Below are 22117 nucleotides of genomic sequence, written 5' to 3'. Positions count from 1 at the left end.
AACTTTATAATATAATGTATCAATATACATTATATTAATTGTATCATATAAAATTTAATTCCCTTAAAAATAATTCGAACATTTTAAATTTCTTCCACTTTAAAATCCTTGTTGTAATCATTTGTGATATAGCAGAGGGACTTAATGGACCTACAATCATAAGCTCTTATAATATGTGATTAATTAATTAAACTTTTTAATTAAATTAATCATCATTCATTAACTATGAGACATTCTACTAAAGACTCATAGTTGCACTTCTATGAAATGTAGTATATTTATGTGTCCATTGATTTAACGATATTATGTAAGTCAATTATTGATAGATTGTTTGCAATTACGGATAGGTCAGATTATCATTTTACCCCTGTAATTACCTATTGCACCTTAAGTACTATTGATTCTCTAATAAACCATTATATTTATGTCCAACCATAAACAAAGTCCCTCTCGGGCCAATGAAAGGGTGAAGCCTCATTGCTCAAGTCCTAGAGTTAGCATTTAAGAGAATAATCTATCTACTTTTACTAAAGTCAGGAATGAAGAATTCCTTCTTGTAAAGCTATGTTCTCAGCTCCTCACTCAGTATCGTCACCAAAATGGTAGGCATATTAAGTTGGCAGCTAAGACCACCCTTACCCATAAAAGTCAAAGAACGAACCTCCTGAGCAGCAGTTCATAACTCATTCAGGATTAAGATCGAGTTACATGGTCATTGTATGAAATATAAATCTCTTCAATTTAACGGTGTTACAACGAGAAATTATATTTTGTGGTTCGGTCTTACACAGATTCACTGTATAGATTCCCTCACTTACATGCCATTACATGAACAATTTTGATCAAATCATTTGTAACACTACAACAGTTGTATCAACAAAGTGGGTCGTATCCATAGTATTACTAGGATAAGGTACCCAATATTCTTCATATACTGTAGACCTTTTAGGTTATTCCTTGAATATGATCCACTTGTATGTCAACCACATACTGTTCAAGTTACATTATTGGATTTAAGTTATGCGAATAATAAATAACACGTCTATCTAATACTTTATTCATTCAAAAATTTGTTTACATTTTACAAACTACGCAATTTAGAACATAAATCCCCACGGGATGTTCGTGTTTGGAGTCCGAATCTTTTGGAGAGTTTTTCTTGTAAATCATTTTCTATGCTTTTTATTGGATCCATTTCCTATTGCTAAGTCAATTTTTAATGTTTTGTGGAGGATTAAAATTCCAAAGAAATTCAAGTTCTTTTCTTAGTAAGTCTTGCTTGGTCGTGTGAATATATTGGATGAGCTGGTGAGAAAGGTGTCTTCATTAAACAACTCGTTTGTTGTATTCTTTGTTGGAAGGTAGAGGAAACCCTTGATCACCTTCTATAGAAATGTTAGTTTGTGAATTTTGTTTGGAACGATCTTTTTCAAGAGTTTGAAATTTCGCTGGCTACGTAAAAGGATATTCACTTGATGATCGAGGAGTTCCTCCTCCATCTACCTTTCAAAGAGAGAAGCAATTGTCTTTTGTGGGAGGGGAAGTGTGTGGTTTTATGGGATCTTTGGGAGGAGAGAAACAATAGAGTGTTTCGTGGTATAGAGAATGACCCTAGGGAGGTTTGGTCTCTGGTGAGATTTCATGTTTCTCTTTGGATTTTGGTTTCGAAGACTTTATAATTATGCCATAAGCAACATCATTCTTAGTTGGAAACCCTTTCTCTAGTGGGTTTTCGTGGGTTTGATTTTTTTTTATATGTCCTTGTATTCTTTCATTTTGTTCTCAATGAAAACAGTTGCTTCTATAAAAGAAGATATACTAAAAAAATCAAGGAAATAAAAATTGATTATAAACTTAAATGAGTGGTTAAAAACTTAAAATATTGTTTTACTCGTTTTATTTAAAATTCTAAGGTTCAAAACTCGACCTTGATAAATATTTTTTTTTTTTTAAAAAAAGGTAATTACAAGTTTGGTCTCTCAAAATCAACTTTATGACTATTTCATCTCTAGAATTTAAAAAGTGTCTAACAAATTTATAAACTTTTAATTTAATGGTCAATAAGTCTCTCAAACTTTATAAATTATCTAACAAATCCTTCAACTTTCAATTTTATGTCCTACAATTTTTAAGGCTTGTTTGGTAACCATTTGATTTTTTATTTTTGTTTTTTAAAATTAAACCTATAACATCCACAATACTTACCATGATTTGCATCTTTATTAAATATAATGGTTGAATTCTCAACCAAATTTCAAAAACAAAAACAACTTTTCGAAAGCTACTTTTTTTAGTTCTCAAATTTAGCTTGATTTTTTAAACCATCGGTGAAAAGTAGATAATAAAGAAAGAAATTTGATGGTAAAAGGAGTGTCCTTAGGTTTAATTTTCAAAAACAAAAACAAAAAACAAATTGGTTGCCAAACGGACGCTAAATTTTTCAATTTTGTATTTAATAGATTCTTGTTCTATTCAACAACTTTAAAAAAAAAATCACAAACGAACTAAAAACAAAATTAAAAGTTCAAGAAGGCTAGTTAAACATACAATTCAACTATATATCTAATAGATTAGTTAACATTTAAAAGCCTTAAATATATTTGGGACCTATTAAACATAAAATTTAATGTCGAAAAACATATAAAATATATTTAAAATTTATAAATATATAAAAAACAAAATTAAAAGTTTTGAATCATACAAATTCATAATTTAACCTAAAATAAAAGTAATACAAAGAATTTAAAAGGAAAAATAAAGGGAAAATTATAAAAACCACCTCTCAAATATGGTGGTTGTTGTAATTGCACTCTCAAACTTTTAATTGTAAAAATTGGATCATAAATTTATAATAATTGTTGAAATTGGATCTATAAATGATAAAAATTGAACCCTAATATATAACCAAATCTTACTATTAGTAAAATTATGTAAATTTTAAGATTCAGTTTGAATAAAATTTAATATTTATATAAGTTTGAAGATACAATTTTCAAAATTGAAAATTTAACTGTATAATTAGAGATTACCACTATGATATAACGGTAGTTTTTACCATTTGTCGAAAAATAAAATAATAAACGGAGTTCAGAAATCAAGACGGGATTTAAACTTTTAATTATCAAACAAATAAACTAATAAGAAGAGGGAAAAAAAAAAAAAGGAAAAGGAAGGAAGGGACAAATCATGCAGCCGCATTTGTGAGAAAAGAAAAAAGAAAGAGAGAGCGGCTAATAGTATTCTTCATTTCATTCATTCATTCATTTGATTTGATCGAATCACATATTCTTCTCTCTAAAGCCTAACCCCAAAAAAAAAAAAAAAAAGGTTCCTTCCTCAAACTCTCTCCATCCATGGATTCCTTCTTCTTCCTCCCGCTATTTCCCGCTGTTTATTGGTACTGTTCTTTTCCTTCATCATCCATTTCATCATCTTCTTCTTCTTCAATTTTTTTTTTCTTTTTCTTTTTTCTCCGCTTCGCCGGTTTTATTATCCTTCCAGATTTCATGCTTGCAGGTCTCTGTTTGTTCATTTGCTCGTAATGTCGTGGATTCACTATACCTTCCGATTCTTCATCTGAGGGTAATCTCCTTAATCCTTTTCGTTTTTTTCCGTTTTCCGTTTTCCGTTTTGTTAATTTTTCATTCTTCTGGTTTTGTACTTGGATTCTTAATTTTTACCTTTTACTTCTGCTGGAATCGGAAATTATTTTTGTTCTACTTTCGTGTCTGACTTTGTGGTACTGTGAGGTTTTAGTTGTGGTTTTGGTTGAATTGCCTCCATCTGTTGGTTTTACAGGCATTGATGTGGAACTTCTTAGACCACATTTTGGTAATGATGTTGGGCTTCGGAAATTTGTGCCGCTATTGCTAAATTTTTGGATTGTAATTTTGTGTGTGTCAATAGTGGATATGATCTCTTTGACAATCGTGTCCGAGTTTTCCAGTTCTACTCATCGTCTTTCCCTACTCGTGTCGTTGACGGTTGGGTAGCTTTGCTATGTCCAATCATTCGAGTATTTTCGCTTCTTGGAAGATTAATTTGGCAGAGGAGTCTATAATTGCATGAGAACTGTTCATTGTTTGATTGCACTGTTGATTTTCAATCATAGGAGGGTTTTTGAAAGGATCCAAACGGGTGTTCGTTTTGGACTCAATCTGACCTAATTGAACCATGCTTGTACTTTTAGGCTGGGCAAACTTCAGGTTGTTCGAGTCATTTGTATAAATTTTTGCAGAAAACAGTGTAAGTTTTAGTATTTTAAGGAACCGTGTATATGTTTCCTCACAAGTTGGTAGGGTATTTTATTTTATGGAATACAATGATCCATGGATTTGAAGCAATTATTTCCTGGAAGATGTTAGAGTAGAACAACCTGTAAAAGTTATTCATCGGAGAATTAATAAGTCATGTGTATATATTAAGTAATTTCATCATAAGTTAATTGATTAAATATAATTTATAAATTTGAATCAATATGATTCACCCAAATTTTGGTTTACTAATCCATGCATGTTTATCTTATTCGAAGTCAAAACCAGTCTGACTCAAACCAAGCAGGATGGCACCTGGTACCTTTTTGACATTTGATTTTATGTTTTGATTTTCTTAACTCTGATGTACATCCTCGTCTATGTTGGTACTAGGAGCTGCTCTCGATCCATTAAGATCCAGTATGATGAGTATGGAGGAGAAAAGGAATTTGGTATATGAAATATCAGATCAGCCACATGCTTCTGAACTGCTTCAGTCCTGGAGTCGACATGAGATTTTAGAGATCCTGTGTGCAGAGATGGGAAAAGAGAGGAAATATACTGGATTAACAAAACTGAAAATAATTGAGAACCTTCTGAAAATTGTTGGTGAAAAGAAATCAGGGTCAACTGAGGATGTAACAGACCTCGACAGTCAGTCTTCTCCTTGTCTTTCCCCAAAGATTACTAAAAGGCAAAGAAAAATTGATCAGTCAGCAGGGGTACCTGTTCCTGTGAACCATATTCCAATCAGTAACACTAGGAATGACTCAAATATTGCAGTGTACTGCAGAAATTCGGCATGCAAAGCTACCTTAAATCAAGATGATATATTTTGCAAGAGGTGTTCATGCTGCATCTGTTATCAGTATGACGATAATAAGGATCCTAGTCTATGGTTAAGTTGCAGCTCTGATCCACCATTTCAAGACACTTCATGCGGTATGTCGTGCCATCTTGAATGTGCATTGAAACATGAAAAATCCGGGATTCCCAGAGGACAGCAGACTGGAATTGAAGGGACTTTTTGTTGTGTATCTTGTGGAAAAGTCAATGACTTGCTTGGGTAATTACTCTGACCTTTATATCTGGTTTCAAAATATTTTATATAAACATTCATTGAATTTGAAAGGATTTAAAAAAGTTTGCCTCTTATTTGATTGATCTTTAATTACTTGATTACTTTTTAAAAAAACATCGATTGATCTTTATTGAGATGAATCTAGTAATGTAATTTTAATATTAACTGCCTTAGTTATTGTATTGAAAGCGTCAAGCTATTGATTTTCATTCATTCTAAAGCCGATACCGAATCTGCCGTCACGTGAAGCTTTTGAAATATTCATGCTGCTGTTATGAGTTATGATGAATCTAATACTTAATATTTCTTCTTATCAAATAATAAACAAAATTATTTTAAAGAAAATATATTTTTAATCGTGTAGGAAAAGTACCAGAAAGATTTTTTTTAAAAAAATATTTTTATTGCTTCCCGAATAAAATTTTTGAGGGAAGTGATTAGGTCTTTTTGGATTGGATCATATAGGACAGCAAATCTTCTGGGTTGGTGGAGTTTGTTTTTGTTTTTTCTTTTTTAATTTGGACATGAGACGTGTGATTCTCTTTATCTTGAAGAATTGAAGTTGCTGGTGATTGTTGCTTCGTTTCCCTGGCTGTCGATGATTCAAGTTAAGAATTTAATTATGTTTCGTCCATAATGTATTAGAATTTGACCAAGTTTAGGCCGTTATTTCTACATATTTGCAGCCTTTCAGGCACTTTGAGATCGTAATGGAGTTTCACCTCGCCGAGATAATCTCTAATGTATCATCATAATCTTTTAACCATTTAGAGTCTGTTACTTATTCTGGGAAATGGGTATTTGATCGCATACCAACTGAGAATGCAATAAGAAGTCCTCTCCTCAAAGACCGACCAGTCCAACCCAAATGGAGACTATTAAGAGAGCTCAATAGTTAGATTGAATTAAAAAGAAGAAGAAGAATAGGAAGAACTTCTATAAATGCTGCATTATCTTAGAGTTAGAAAAAAGCTAGGATGCTATATGTCTTGCATCCGTCTAGACATCCTTTCAGCCATCCATTTTCTTCTTCCCATCCCCATGTAGTAATTTTGCCAATTGATAGGGTCTTAGTCATGCTGCTGAAAATCATAAAGGGTAAAATTTCGACACTATAAGTTCTAGTCAAACTGCAATGATCGAAGATGTAATGCTGGCCTTCTGCGTTATTATTGGAAAAGAGACCACTTTGGGGAGCGAGCAGCAGAGATGACATATGTCATATCAGATCTGTCAAAATAAGAAAATCAATGCAAAGGCATTATGTAAAACTAGACTTTCAACCGTTTTCAATTGTGAATTGGCATTATGTAAAACTAAGCTTACAAGGAGAAGAAGTCGTGAAGATTGCAATACTCATCTGTGGTTGTGGAGCATGATTTGAAGAGGTCCCAGATTGAACCATACAATACTCAACATGTCCTAATCCTAACTTTTATGTGCAAGTTCTATTTCATTTTCTTCTTCCAGATCTTTCAAAGTTTAGCCCTGAAATTTTTTTGAAATGCTACTGAGTGTTGTAGTTCACGAACTCTGTTCAAGGTCTTGCAACATCCTCAGATATTTCAATACCATAAATTGCCGGACTGCATTTGAATATTTATGTTTTACCATATCATGAATGACACTCAGATTAAAATTTCTAGGTGTTTGAGGAAACAATTGATGAAGGCAAAGGAAACCAGAAGGGTGGATATACTATGTTACCGCATCTCTTTAAGCAAAAAACTTTTGGGTGAAGGTGAAAAGTATCAAGACGTTTATCAGATTGTGGATGAGGCTGTGAAGAAACTTGAAGCTGAAGTGGGTCCCTTGACTGGTGTACCGGTTGGTACGGGCAGAGGAATAGTGAACAGGCTTTCTTCAGGACCAGAGGTTCAGAAACTCTGCACGATAGCCATTGATACACTGGACTTCTTGCTCTCCACGAAGATCTTACATCAGTTGCCCAGTTCCATGATACAAGGTAATTTATTGTATGTAAGGTTCCTAACTTTTTTACTCATCTCAATTTCTCTTTACTACAATTCTGGAATAGCCTCTATATGGCCACTTGGTGTACTCGTGCAGCTGCACTAAAAGTCTACAAGTAATTTTAGCGTGTAAGACAATTTTTCAATTGATTGCTGATACATTTTACTATCTTCTGCGTGCAATAGAACTAAAAAAGATGTATTAAAAACGATATTTGTGTTCTATTGTGCAGTGTGTTTCATTAAAGATTATTAAAAGAAAAATAAAATACAGTAAAAGTAACCTGTCTTTTGTCAATATTGCAGTTTCTAATTTGGTAGCTACAAACTTCTTAAGGTTTGAAGATGTTGATGCAACATTTGTTACGGTGGTCGTGGGCACTGAAGATGTTTCTTCTGGAAAAACTGCTGGTTACAGGCTATGGCATCGAAAGGCATGTGAAACAAATTACCCTATTGAACCAACTTGCACCTTGTCTCAACCCAATTTGAGGTTTGTCGTCCGAGGACTAACCCCATCTTCAGAATATTATTTCAAAGCCATTTCCTTTGATGGGACAGGAGATTTAGGGATGTGTGAAGTTCAAGTCTCAACTGCCACTGCTCGGGAGGACGACACAAGTTGCTTGGTGATTGAAAGAAGTCAGAGTCCTGTGACCAACTTCAGTGAGCTCTCTAATCCTTCTTCAGTAGAAGATGAAACTAACAATGTATTGCCCTGTAGCGACCAGAACGATTGTCAAACAGAGAGATATCTTTCTTATTGCAAGGATTCTAACAAGTCCATCACTGCTAACCTGTCTGAGGATGCAATAAACTGCACCACTGTCAGTGGAGGGGGAACAACAAAAGATTCTGTTTCTTTGTTGGATGAGGAACACGTTACAAGAAAAAGCGGCACGCTACCTGCTGCCAATGTTTCAAAACTTGAAGACAGACATTCTTCAGAGGTCCATATTATTGAAGATACAAGCATCAATAACGGGTCAAATACCGCCATTCAAAAAGGGAGTAAATGCACACCATTTGTTAGCAGCTCTGAGGCTGGATTGCCAGTTACTCCTTGCAAGATGGAAATACTCAAGGATGTTCTTGGAAGGAGTGGCCGATCAAAGTCCAGTGCCAAGGATCGAGATAATGGCTCGGGAAGAGAGGAACTCCGACATGGCAGCACATCTAAGAAGAGAAGTGTGGAGAGGCAAGATGCGGATTGTACGGCAAATGGTATTTCAGATAAGGATTTTGAGTATTATGTAAAATTGATTAGATGGCTAGAATGTGAAGGACACGTAGAGAAGAACTTCAGACAAAAATTCTTAACTTGGTACAGCCTGAGAGCCACGACACAAGAAGTTAGGATTGTGAAGGCCTTTGTTGATAACTTCATTGAAGATCCATCAGCTCTTGCAGAGCAACTTGTGGATACCTTTTCAGAATGCATTTCAAGCAAGAAAACATGTGCTGTGCCCGCTGGATTTTGTATGAAGCTTTGGCATTGATCATCTCGAAAAGCAACAAATTTAACAAGTCCTAGATTGGAATTCCATCAGTCGTAGGCATTCTTTAGATACTTTTTCTTTCATTTTCTTTCTCCATTTAAACTGTCATCAATTGAATTGGGCATCATCTGAGCTCTATTTTAGCATTTCTATGAAGATAAAATGTCATCCACATTCGCCATTTTAAACATTTCGAACAGATTTGTAGATGAGTATGATTTAACATTCTTACTTACTCATTGATACCATTTAGTAATTAATTTATGAAACTTGTTTATGGAGTTTTGAGTGCCTTCTCAATATGTTTATGATTCATTTATTTCATTAGACCATTAATTGCGAAAACGAACAGGCTTCAAATATTGATCATTCCAATAAAGGATCAAAAACCTCAAGACTCCCAATCACTATACGTCAAGACTAATTAAGAGGATGAACAACAAAGTGTCTGAATCAGAGTGCAAATTCTTATGCCAAAATTATTTTTTTTTTCTTTGATCGGTTTGGTATACTAACGTGTTGCCCATTTTCAGTTGTTTCAAAACGACCCTTCAAACTAACAGATTGAGGGGGTCATCAAATTGGGTGAATATGATTTGTGATCTATCTATCCAACATAGACGTGAGCTAAATCAACGTTTAAAATAGGACTCTCTTTAACTGAGGCCCCACCATCTCATTTTCATGCAAAAAAGAGCAATTACCATTGTATAATGATTCGTCACTCCTGCTTGTTCAACACTTTTTACAGTACACTAAAAGTTGTTAAGAAATTAGAGAGAAACAGGAGCACTATTGAATATGTCGAGAGTTGTTCCGAAACAAATAACCAATATTATTAGTATACGTTGGGGTATGCATTCTATGACAAGCACCAGGCACAGTGGCCTTGGTTTCAACTTGGCATCATCACTACTGTTGTAAAGCGATCGCATTTGTTTGCTGTAACTGACTGTAAGGATTCTCAGTGTCCGCACCACAGCGGGCCTTGGACCATCAACAACACTACGTGAAAAGCAACTAGTCTTAAGTTGGGGTACCAACTTCAATTCAATTGGTTTAAATTCAGTCTGTCAAAGCACCATCCATTTTCTACTGAGCTGATAGATGAAAATGACAAGGTTGTGAATACCAAAATAGGAAAAATATGCAATAGGGAAAATCCTCCAATTTCTACAATAGGAAAAAAAAATATTCCTCGTTCTATATTCGAACAATGTCTACAGAGTATCAATCAATCAACTCAGCACGACTTGCAAGGTTTCGTGAATACAATCTTACATACAGAAAATAGATCGGCTGGAGACTTCATCTGGGCTCTCCAGCGAAGTCTAGTAAACCCCATCCTGCAGAAAGCAAAAAGAGTTCATCTAGCTTCACATGAGTATTAACAAATTATAATAATAAATAAAAGAAAGGAACGAATAACTTCCTCCCCCCCCCCCCCCCCCCAAAAAAAAAAAAAAAATTCTATTACAAGGAACTGAGCTCTGATTGGGAGATGTGAAAGAACGTAAAGGGGCATACAAAAAAACAACCCACCAACAGAAAACTCCACGACTAACTACAAGAATAAACTCCAATCTAAAAGAATGAGACGATTAACAGCGGCCCAAAGATAGGATCTATTTTCGAACTCTTGAATCCTGCTATCGATGAACTATATTTGCGTAATCTTGACCTACACAAATATAGTTCGAGTAAGATCAACTCCCAGAAGTTGGGAACTAAAACTCTGCCTAAACCACTAGGTTCTCCCTCATGATACTCGAGCCTAGTATTTGGGATATATCAGAAACTTCAGATTAAGCCGGAAACACATCCAGTAACAAGATTCTATTACCAGAATATTCTCGAGCACATCACAATAGTCCGATCTGCATGCATCTCCCACCGCTCAATGATATCTCAGGAATAGTGTCAGTCTTGGTTGCTGCACTGAAATCAACGGGGAGACATACTCAGTTTTGTTATTTAACCATCCTTAGTAAGTTTTTTTTAATGAAAAACTAGATCATATTTCATATATCAGCAATTCTGAATATGTTCCTAAATTCATCACTTTTGAGCTCCCATCAACTGTTGGCTCAAATTACATAAACAAACATATAAGAAATTGACATGCCCAGCTACCATACACATAAGTTCAATGTAGGATCAATATCTTGATACAAGGAGCTTTGACCCTATAACACATCCAAAGAAGTACATCACAATGCTTCCTCAACTGGATTAAGAATTTTACGATTGTAGTTTCAAAATCTAAATGCCAAAATATGTTCAAAATCTAGCAAGTGGAGCATAAAAACACAGTGCACATTCTGCCTATTATGAGCATATGTCTTCTAGGGCTTAAGCAAGGCACAAGAAAAAGTGTTTTTTTTTTTTTTTGTGAGGTGCATTATACATGACAATACTACTTGAGAGAAAGCACAGTTGAAGTAAAAATATCTAAAGGCCTTACTAAATTTGATTTTTTTAATTAAAACAGAAGGAAAAACCCTCTAAACGAGGCAAGAAATTTTGCGTGCGCCCGGGAGGATTTAAAATCCTTACCAAATTTGATTTTTTTAATTAAGCTAAGAAATCAGAAGGAAAAACCCTAATTCTAACGGCCTTTTTAAAAATACTCACATCAGCACCTGGGACAGGTTTGCCCTTGGTCGAATCGAAACCCACGGGAATACCTAATTTCTTCATCATTTCAATTTCATCCTCGTCAGCCATGGCCTCCTCCACTACTTCTCCGCCACCAACGCTATCTTTATTATTCTTCTGCTTGTGCTGCTCCTTCGCAATGCCATCAACGAAGTCAGAAACTGCTTTCTGCCGCTCCCTTTCATCGTCGGCAGTCAAATCCCGTCGATGACGCTTCCGAGCATGATCCGGGGAGGGCGAACGATGGCGGCGGCGATGTGAGCGTTCCTCAGGGGTACGAGAAAGAGACCGCGAACGGTGCCGGTCCGGTGAGCGGGTGCGAGAGCGTGTGTGGCGGGATCTGGCGCGGTCGGGAGTGTGTGACCTTTTACTCCGACCACGCTCCCTTTCACGTTCACGATCTTCTTGATCCCTACGCCGTTCCCGGTCCCGATCACGTTCACGGTGGTCGCGATCTTCTCGATCCCTACGCCGATCACGATCTCGCTCCCGGTCTTTGTATCTATCACGGTCCCGATCTCTGTCTCTGTCTCTGTCTCTGTCTCTATCTCTATCTCTATCTCTATCTCCATCTCTATCTCGCTCACGGTCGACCATGGCGGATTTGCAAGAATCTCTGATACTGTAAGGTCAGAGTGAAGGAAATGATTTGGCTATATGATTTGGGGTTTTGCAATTAGCGGAAAAGGCCCTTGGGTTACTCCAAAATTACCAAAGCAGCCCTTCGTTTGGTTCTCGTGTTGAAATGGGCCTCCACACAATTCGTGAGAAGGATTGGGTACGAGAAAGAGACCGCGAACGGTGCCGGTCCGGTGAGCGGGTGCGAGAGCGTGTGTGGCGGGATCTGGCGCGGTCGGGAGTGTGTGACCTTTTACTCCGACCACGCTCCCTTTCACGTTCACGATCTTCTTGATCCCTACGCCGTTCCCGGTCCCGATCACGTTCACGGTGGTCGCGATCTTCTCGATCCCTACGCCGATCACGATCTCGCTCCCGGTCTTTGTATCTATCACGGTCCCGATCTCTGTCTCATCTCTATCTCTATCTCTATCTCCATCTCTATCTCGCTCACGGTCGACCATGGCGGATTTGCAAGAATCTCTGATACTGTAAGGTCAGAGTGAAGGAAATGATTTGGCTATATGATTTGGGGTTTTGCAATTAGCGGAAAAGGCCCTTGGGTTACTCCAAAATTACCAAAGCAGCCCTTCGTTTGGTTCTCGTGTTGAAATGGGCCTCCACACAATTCGTGAGAAGGATTGGGCTATTTCCCTTGTTTCTGGGCTTCTCATTGGGCTTTTAGATGAATCGGAATTTGCCAGATCCAAATCCATCATACAACTCCGCTAACATGGCTGATTTTATCTAAACTATCTACCTTTATTTTTCTTTTTAATTCAAAACGACTAATGTTATAAGGTGTTCGCGAGCTGAGTACACTTCAATACTTAAGATGGTACATAGAGTATATATGAGGTTATTTATAAGGTCATTCATTTGACACTCACTAGGGATTACGTGTAATATCGATACTATCAAAATGGGTGTGACCCTCGAGGTTGTCAAGTGTCAATGACAACCCTTAATGTTTTCTTAACCAATTGAACTATGTTTAAGCTTTAGCTTTGTGTTAAGTTTTGAAATTATATTTAAAAATTAGTAAGCATTCTAAAGAAATCAAATAAACATCCGACACTTGATTGTTGTGAAGGGTTTTTTTTTTTTTCCATTTCTTTATAGGTTAAGAAACCGTATAGTAAGTTGAAGAAAGATTTTTTTTTTTTTTTGTTCTCTTTGAAATCTATAGATAAAATCAAATTTTTTTAAAAAAAAAAATGTAAAATTTTAAAAACTAAAAATGTTGTGTAATTTTGAACAGGTAAAAGATTAAAAATAAAAGTAAAATGAGGAGAATTACCTAATTTAAAAAACATACCCAATATCGATAGAAAGCAGAATTCAAAACATACTCAATATCGATAGAAAGCAAAATTCAAAACATACCCAATATCGATAGAAAGCATGCCCAGAAGAATTCCTAACAAATAGAGAGAAAAGGAAATTGGACCTCCACGGCTAGTTAGTCTGCCCCGACCTCGGAGGCTAAAATCGAGGCCGATTAGGCCTTCACAACCAAAGAGCTCACCTCAATCTTGGAGGTCGAGACCAAGGCCGGTGAATCCTTCATAAGTGGCCAATCAGGATTGATCCTCTATTTTAGAACATCCCTGGTGGCACAAGTCCAATTCTTAAGTGTCTGATTTCCAAATAGGAAAATGAAGTGGAATCCTAAACCTAAAGGGATAAGGAAGACCCTTAAACTTCATTATAATCAGAGCATGACAGTATTGCAGAAGGAAAGTCCATCTCCTCCCTAAAACTGATTACTCTAATCTTTGTATTGAGATCCGACTTAAGTATAAGAGTATTTGTGGCAAACACCATAACAGTATGTTATTTTTCTTTTTTTAATTATTTTAAAGGTAAATTTTTCTCAAATTATAAATTTACTATTGGTGACATGTGAAAGTTAAGTGAGTTCGCCTGGTCGAATTTTGTCATCAACAATAAACAAATTAGAAATAAAACTCAGAATTGAGTAAAAAAGAAGGAAAAAAAGTATCATTATATGTAGGGGTAGGTTTATATGAAACAATGCCTTTAGATTTTTTTTTTTTTTTTTTTAAAGAAAAAGGAAAATGGTGTATTGAAATTTGTATGTATATAAGTATGGGAATGGCCAAAGCATGCGTATACCGAGAATCGGGTAAACAAGGGCAGCTCAACCCCTACCCCATCTCCCACATGCTTGCCTTTTTTCTCCTTTTCTTTCTTGGGACCAAACCCAATAAAATTACTTTTTCAATACCCTAGAAAAATCTCTCTTACTTCTTTTTTACTTTTTTTTTTTTTTTTTTTTTTTTTTTTTTTTTTAAAAAAAAAGGGAAACTCATATATAATTAATTAAATATATAAGAACTAATTATGTACGTCATTGTTCGAGATAAATGTCCGACTCTATAATGTTTGATTATAAAAAAAAACTTGTAAGATTTTAATATTTCATGAGATCTCAAGTTTTTTATCTAAAAATTATCTATCTTCATAGTGTTTTAATGTCATTAGATTCATCCACGGTATCGTTTATCTAAATTTTAAACTTCTTTACAAATACTTCTACTTTTTAGTCAAACTAGAACTTTGATTAATGTCCGCATCTCATTATGAGAGAAGAAGAAGAATTATGGTATAAAAGTAGAGAACATCTTCATAAACATGAAAAATCTTATAGATGAAAATACGAAGAGATATATTGTCCTTGACCAATGATATTAGAGTAAAGAAGATGCATAAAATAGACGATTTTGTATTCAATGACCAATAATTAGATTAAGACAATAGAACTTTCTATTATTGAATGTGTGAGGAGTTCTTTGCATGTGAATATTCTACGACTAATTTAGGTGGAAGCTCTTAATCTCGTTGAGTATATGATTAAGTTGATTAAGAAATTAATTAATAGAATAAAGAAAAAGAAAAGAAAAGAAAGAAAAGGTGAAGTATGCATGGTGATGAGCTCGTGAAAAACTAAAAAAAAAAAAGGCTAAGGTTGTCACTTCCTTTTTCTTGATGTGTTGAAATTAGGTGTGTGTGTGTATAAAATTAATTAGTAGCATTCATTTTAAAAGGGTGAAAGGCTACTTTATCTTTGTTGGTGGGTGAGAAAAACATCCTTTTCTCTACCTTTATATCATCATATATTACTTGTAATTTTCATTTTTAGTTAATTTAAATACTATTTTAGTCTTTGTATTTTTTGTTTTGATTCATTTTGATTCTTATACTTCTTAAAATATTTATTTTCATCTTGTACTTTCAATTTTAGTTTATTTTAATCCTTGTACTATCAAAATGTGTTTTGGTCCTTATACTTACAATTTTTGTTATTTTAGTCCTTGAACTTTCAAAAAGTGTCTATATTGATCCCTTAAAAATGAAGTAAAAATGAAAATATTGAAAATATAAGGATTGGACCAAAATAAACATTTTGAAAGTACATGAACCAAAATGAACGAAAGTTGAAAGTACAATGACCAAAGTGAACATCTTGAAAGTATATGGATTAAAATGAACTAAAACTAAATATGCAGAGATCAAACTAGTTTTGTGTTTTTGCATTTATCTTTCTAAATAAATAAATAAATAAGTTAGTATATAGCTCAACGCTCATCGATTTGTACTTTTCTTGAGGTTGGAAACTCACATCTTCATATTTTTATTTCTACTCCAAAGAGAAAAAATGAAAATTAGTTAAAGTATAGTTTAAATCGATCGAGACATATATTCTTGACCAAAAGGTTAGAATTTGAATCTTCACTTTCACAGGTTAAGTTGAAAAATAAATCGAACAAAAATGAAGAAAACAAATATTTTATACTTAATATCCGGCGTCATATTTATTTATTTTTCTTTTTTCAATTTATTATACATGAAATTTTGATGGCTTTGATTCATATTTTTTTTTATAAAAAAAATGTAGGCTTTAAAAATCTAACCAATTCACAAAAGTGATAATTTTAAATTAATTTCAATATGATGTTGTGATTAAAAGATTTGAGGAAAATTTCCAATATATAATACAAAGGGACACAACTCCCATATATATATATATATATTCCCTAGTTTTTCATTTTTGGAATTTTCTAATTAAAGTTTTGTTTTTACAAAAATCAATTGAATTGAATATTTTCATTCATCTTTTCATAAAAAGACATTGAATAGGAACCCTATATTAAGGATCTTAAATAATTTGTTAATGTTTCTCAAAAACAGAATCATCCATGTGATATGAGTAAATAATTGGTTAAAAAGTGACCATTTCCAAATTTCCAAGTTTAGTCTTAAATCCACATGAGGCATATGGGCTGATCTGATTCTCATTAATCTACATAAAATTAACCTTTTTTTTTCCATTAAATATTCTACATAAGTTCAAGGTTTAGGTACTATGTTCTAAATTTAAATGTTTTCATCATTCTGTTCTATTGACCATAACCCAAATAGATTTGTATGATCCTTAAAAAAAAAATTGTCAAATTATAGTTTTAAATCGTGTCAATTTGAACATTGCTCTATAAAAATGTAATATTTATGTTTCTTTTGCGTAGTTTAGGTATTATGTTCATAAGAAAAATGACTGACATATTTTGATTTAAGTAGTTTAAGGATTCCATTTTGGTTTAGATCCAACAAAATGATTGATATATTTATAAAAAAAAATACATGAAATAGAAGTTTTAACCTTCAATCTCAAAAAAAGAAATATATGTCAATTACGGTTGAACTATACTCACTTTAAAAGATGAGTGAACTAATCCTAAAAAAAAAGTGAACTAAATATGACTAATTTTTTTTTTTTATCTTACCAATAATAACATAGTTTAGCAATTTTTAATTGATTGTCGACATGATATAAGCATAACTCAACCGATTAGCCACATTTTATTTTAAAAAAATAGTGATTCAAATCTCTACTCTATTTCTAATTGTATGAAGTTTAATATATTATTCATCCTTGCTCCATCTCCTTATTTCTTTCTTTTCTTTATTATTATATTTGTTTCACTCTTGCTTTTTAAAAAAAATGAAAATTTCAAAAATTTAATAGTTTTTTTTTTAACATTTGGATAGAGGAATTTGAAAAAAAAAAAATCTGTGACTATTAATACATACATATGTCAATCGAGTTATATTTATTTTGATTTAAATATGAATGATTATCTTATGATACATGTACTTCGTTTAAAGTTTAAGAGTTTTCAATGCAGTGAAAAATAAAATTGAGATAAATACTATATCATATCAAATTCTAAAAATAATTAATACTTTATCCACTAACTAATAAGTCCAAGTAAAAACTGAACTAAAATTAAAATTAAATTAAAACATAATCAAGAAAGAGCGAAAGAAAAGGGAAAAAAATGGGTGTAGCAGAAGAGACAAAAGCAATCATGTGTCTAAAAAGTATATTTTAAAAACTAAATAAAAACCATGGAGAGTCCCACACGTACTCACTCACACCCATTATACTAACTCTTCATCAACTACAACACACAATACATTACACTTCTTCTCCTCCTTCTTCTTAAATTCATTTTTCTCAACCCCCAACTCAGACACAGAACACATCCACCATTTTTTTTTCTCTCTTCTTTCTTCTTCTTCTTCTTCTTTCTTTGCATGAACTCACACCATTCTCTTCATACTCCACAAAGAATGAAGTACATTAGAAGCAACAGCTTCAGACGCCTCTTCTCTCTTAAACGACGTAGTTTAGGAGACGAATCCCCAAACCCAGATGTCTCTCACAACACAGATTGCTTTGTTTCTCACCATTCTCCAAGACCCTTTTGGAAATGTTTCTCTTTTCAAGAAGTTTTTGAAGCCACCGATGGGTTCAGCTCAGGTACGGCCAAAAAAAGGGGGGGGGTTTTGGTTTGTGGGGGTGCTCTGTTTTTGGGTTTTTTTTCTCCAATCTAAATCGTATAAAGACTCTGTTTTTTAATGTGGGTATTAGAGAACTTAGTTGGAAAAGGAGGCTATGCAGAGGTCTATAGAGGAATTTTAAGCGATGGTGAAGAAATTGCAGTGAAAAGACTTACAAAAACCTCCATTGATGAGAGGAAAGAGAAGGAGTTTCTTACAGAAATTGGGACAATAGGACATGTTCAACACCAAAATGTTCTGTCTCTCTTAGGTTGTTGTATTGACAATGGCCTTTATCTCATTTTCCATTTCTCTTCAAGAGGTTCTGTGGCTTCTCTTCTTCATGGTAAACTTTTTTTTTTTCTTTTACATCCCCATTTGAAATTTTTGCCTTCCCATTTGCCAAATGAGCTTCAATAATGATGAAACTTCTGTTTTTGTAGATGATAATTTGGGTCCAATTGATTGGAAAACAAGGTTCAAAATAGCAATTGGAACAGCTAGAGGGCTTCATTATTTACACAAAGATTGCCAGAGAAGGATTATTCATAGAGATATTAAGTCTTCAAATATTCTATTAACTGCAGATTTTGAACCTCTGGTTTGTCATTCTTATCAATTGTTATTGTCTGAATTTAAGCTGCAATGTGTTCTTTTACATGGAATCTGATGTGTTTTTTGGTTTTTGTTTTCAAAGATTTCAGATTTTGGGTTGGCTAAATGGCTCCCAACTCAGTGGTCTCATCATTCAATTGCTCCTATTGAAGGGACCTTTGGGTAATTTAGCAGCAAGCTTTGACTTTTTTGGATCAAATTAATTGGAAAAGATGAAGTTTTGTTTTTTAAAAAAATAAAAAATAAATAAAAGGGCTTTGATTATCTGCAGGCACTTGGCCCCAGAATACTATATGCATGGGATTGTAGATGAGAAAACAGATGTGTTTGCTTTTGGAGTGTTTCTTTTAGAAGTTATCTCTGGAAGAAAGCCTGTTGATGGGTCTCACCAAAGCTTACACAGCTGGGTATGCTTAATTATTTGATCAAATATATTTCTCACTTTCCATTTTTGTGTTTGTTATCATGTGGATTCCACTTTTCACTATATATATATATATATTTCAAGTTTCATCTTCAAGAAAGAACAATCATTTCCTTGGCTTGTTTCTCAATCAAACTATTCGATCCAATTAAGAAAATGGTTATTGGTAGTCTTTGTGAGATTGAATTCCCTGTTCTTTTCTCTCTTTCCATTTGCGAACGGTTGGCAATCGTTTTCGCCTTTTGTTTTTCGAGAATATCCCTTCTCTTTTGGTTTCTTTAAGAGTTGAACTATATGAAGTTGTTGGTAATGTGGTTGTGCTGCTATAATCAGACACTACTTTTAAACAAACACAGGCCAAACCAATATTGAACCGGGGGGAGTATGAAAAGCTGGTAGATCCACGACTCGGGGGGGCCTACGACATTACACAGCTGAAAAGATTTTCCCTTGCAGCTTCTCTATGCATTCGAGAGTCTTCGTTGTGGCGACCCACCATGACCGAGGTAGCTAACTCTTTCCTTGCATCTATTATCAACCTCTTATGAAATTAATTGATCCTTGCAAGAATAATCTATATATTTGCAAGCTTGTCTTTTTTGTATTATAGTCATAAAGCTTTCTAATCATGGCCCTAAAATCATCATCAAATGCATCATCCTTCTCTAGATAATGTCGAAAATCTCTATATTATATCGTCCCGAAAGTGAAGTAGTTAGATGTTATAATTAAAATTTCTCTTTTGGACTCTTATAGGTTGTCTGCTTTCAAATTATGTAGTGAATTATAGATTCTTGTATAGAAATATTCTTCATTGACAGTAGTTAGGAAGTTTTGATCTTGAAGATCACAGCCTTCACAGTAGAAGGCAAAAAATTGGATTCCTTGTAGTGATGATTTTGAAGAAATATCAAGTGGGTACCTTTCATAAGAAATGAAATTACCCCAAGTAATGTTTCAACTATCCTACCTAACTTGAATTTCTAAGCTAGGAAATAAAAAGAAAGTAGCTTAATAAAACAATGCTTAAAATCACATTAATGAAAGATCTGATCTTGACTTTCATCCACATTCTTTCTCTTTCAACTGTTCATTAGTAAATGTGTTCTCAACCAGCTCAAAACAAGGGAAAAAGAAAAGAAACCGAACAATGCACTTTTTGTTAGGCTAGTCGTAGTTTCGTCACGTTAGCTCTGTTCATTTAGTTTCGAGATTTTCATAGACGATACTAAACCATAAGAAATTGGATAGCCTCCCCGACGCGATGATATAAGATTCTTTTTCATGGTTGTGCCAGCAAAGGCGAAGCCTAAGCAGAATGGTCTGTTTTTGAAATTGACAGGTACTCGACATTATGGAGGACCGGTATGTCGATACCGAGAGGTGGAAAATGCCAGAGGAAGAAGCAGAAGAGAAAGATGATTTCTGGGGGTTTGAGGACTTGGAATATGAATGGGACAGTTCCTTCTCTATTCAGTCCCCATAATTAAATGTAGGCCAGAATTGAAAGTCCATTCAGAGCTTGAAGTTTGATTAAACAATGTCCAAACCACACAATAGAGACAGTAAATTGTGTACATATAAAGGTAGATTGAACTGCTAATAATGCAAATCTTCTATTTATTAAAAAAGAGAAAAAAAAAATAAATAAAAATTGAGCACCTGCCAACTTGTTCTGCCATGTATTATTTAGATTCCAACTAGGACCAAACATGTCACACCATATTCTAAATTTAGAATTGGTTAATTTTGATGAATGAACTTGAACCACTTAAACCCATTTGTAGGTGGATCCATTCCAAGATTGAACACTAATATATATTTTTTTTAGTTCTACAGTATATGGAATGGGAGATTCGAATCTATGATTTTTTGTCGAGGATACGAGTATTCAAAAAATCTAATGACCTAAAAAACTTCATCAATCCAATTCAAGTCAACCGGTTCATATTGGATTGGGTTATCAACTCAATCTTCAAATAAATGAAAATTTTATGAGTTAAATTGGTTTATGAGTTTATTTAAAATAATTCAAATCAACTTGAGCTTAATATGATGTTTTTATTTACTATACAACTATTTTTACATATATTTATAGGATTGTTTTCAAATATAAAAAATGAACCAAAATATTTATAAAATATAACAAAATTTTAAAATATATCAATAATAGATAATGATAGATGAATAGACTTCTATCAGTGTCTATGTCTATTTATTTATCATTATCTATCATTGATAGATTCTAAAATTCTGCTATATTTTGTAAATATTTTTCATGTTTATATTTATTTTATTATTACATGATTTTTTTTTTTGTTAATTTAATTTTTAACAACTCCTAGAAATAATATTTTAGCACTCTGGAAAGAAAATTTTTATAATATAAATTGAAATTGAGAGATTAATCTTAGGAAAATTATTTCAAATGGTAAAGTTGTTGAAAATATTTACAAGGGATAGCAAAATTTTATAACTATCAATGATAGACGTTGATACACATTGATAGACTTCTATCCGTGTTTATCAATGTCATAGTCTATCAGTGTCGTCTATTAACATTTATCATTGATAATTCTAAAATTTTGCTATATTTTGTAAATATTGTGGTTCATTTTTTTACATTTGAAAACAAACCTTAATCTTAATTCAGTATATAAAAATAATTAAATAAAAAAAATTACCTATTGATATTTTACTTATTTTTAAAACACAAATTTAAAGATCTCGTCTAATCCGAACCAACCAAACCCAAACGTTTCATGGTTGGGTTGAGTTGAGTTCATTATTTAACAAGAATTATTTGAGTTGAAATTTACAACTCGAATAATCGAGTGAGGTCTAAAACTTACTTCAATCTAACTTAACCCATGAATATCTGGTCAATGATATATATTTTATGTTAGTTAAACTATGTGAATTAACAGATTTTTTTATAAAAAAAAAAAAAAAAAAAGAAAAAGAAAAAGTGTAGCTCATAAAGTTTTGATTTAGTCTTACCAGAAATCATTCTGAGCTTTGGAAATTGAACCTTTTAGAAATCATTGAAATGGATAGATGAAAACAAGAAATTTGTGGATGAAATTGAGGGCTTTCAGGCATTTAAGTCGATAATAATTGAGGGGTGG

The 22117-nt window shown here is 33.4% G+C and overlaps 3 protein-coding genes and 1 non-coding gene across 6 annotated transcripts; 2 read left to right on the top strand and 2 right to left on the bottom strand.

Moving 5' to 3' along the window:
* Nucleotides 1-3165: 3165 nt before the first annotated feature.
* LOC120070988 (VIN3-like protein 2) lies at nt 3166-9087 on the top strand. Of its 3 annotated transcripts, none has more exons than XM_039022959.2 (5): nt 3166-3397; nt 3502-3582; nt 4647-5319; nt 6981-7300; nt 7614-9087. In XM_039022959.2, the coding sequence occupies exons 3-5, from the start codon at nt 4676-4678 to the stop codon at nt 8804-8806; spliced, it is 2157 nt and encodes a 718-aa protein (XP_038878887.1). In that variant the 5' UTR covers nt 3166-3397; nt 3502-3582; nt 4647-4675; the 3' UTR covers nt 8807-9087. The 3 variants fall into 3 exon arrangements, with proteins under 3 accessions (XP_038878887.1, XP_038878888.1, XP_090167402.1); XM_039022960.2 differs by having other exon boundaries at nt 3169-3397; nt 3517-3582; XM_090311276.1 differs by having other exon boundaries at nt 3259-3397; nt 3799-5319.
* An 848-nt stretch (nt 9088-9935) lies between these two features.
* LOC120071982 (uncharacterized) lies at nt 9936-10843 on the bottom strand. Its single transcript, XR_016527948.1, has 2 exons — nt 10650-10843; nt 9936-10152 (listed from the first exon to the last, which is right to left on the bottom strand). It is a non-coding gene; the product is annotated as an uncharacterized LOC120071982 (transcript).
* A 537-nt stretch (nt 10844-11380) lies between these two features.
* LOC150037681 (U4/U6.U5 small nuclear ribonucleoprotein) lies at nt 11381-12111 on the bottom strand. Its single transcript, XM_090310980.1, has one exon. The coding sequence runs from the start codon at nt 12059-12061 to the stop codon at nt 11381-11383; it is 681 nt and encodes a 226-aa protein (XP_090167106.1). The 5' UTR covers nt 12062-12111.
* A 5426-nt stretch (nt 12112-17537) lies between these two features.
* On the top strand, nt 17538-20830 carry LOC120070808 (Protein kinase superfamily protein). The gene is made up of 7 exons (XM_039022691.2): nt 17538-17930; nt 18042-18296; nt 18394-18551; nt 18648-18727; nt 18837-18972; nt 19346-19495; nt 20332-20830. Exons 1-7 carry the CDS (start codon nt 17705-17707, stop codon nt 20473-20475), a joined length of 1149 nt encoding a protein of 382 aa, XP_038878619.1. The 5' UTR covers nt 17538-17704; the 3' UTR covers nt 20476-20830.
* Nucleotides 20831-22117: the final 1287 nt, after the last annotated feature.

Source organism: Benincasa hispida, chromosome 2, assembly GCF_027475165.1.
Source record: "Benincasa hispida cultivar pf3 chromosome 2, pf3_genome.v1.1, whole genome shotgun sequence".
In the NCBI taxonomy this organism is placed as follows: Eukaryota; Viridiplantae; Streptophyta; class Magnoliopsida; order Cucurbitales; family Cucurbitaceae; genus Benincasa; species Benincasa hispida.
The sequence above is the reverse complement of the archived record's forward strand: the minus strand, read 5'-3'. Positions and strand labels throughout refer to the sequence as shown.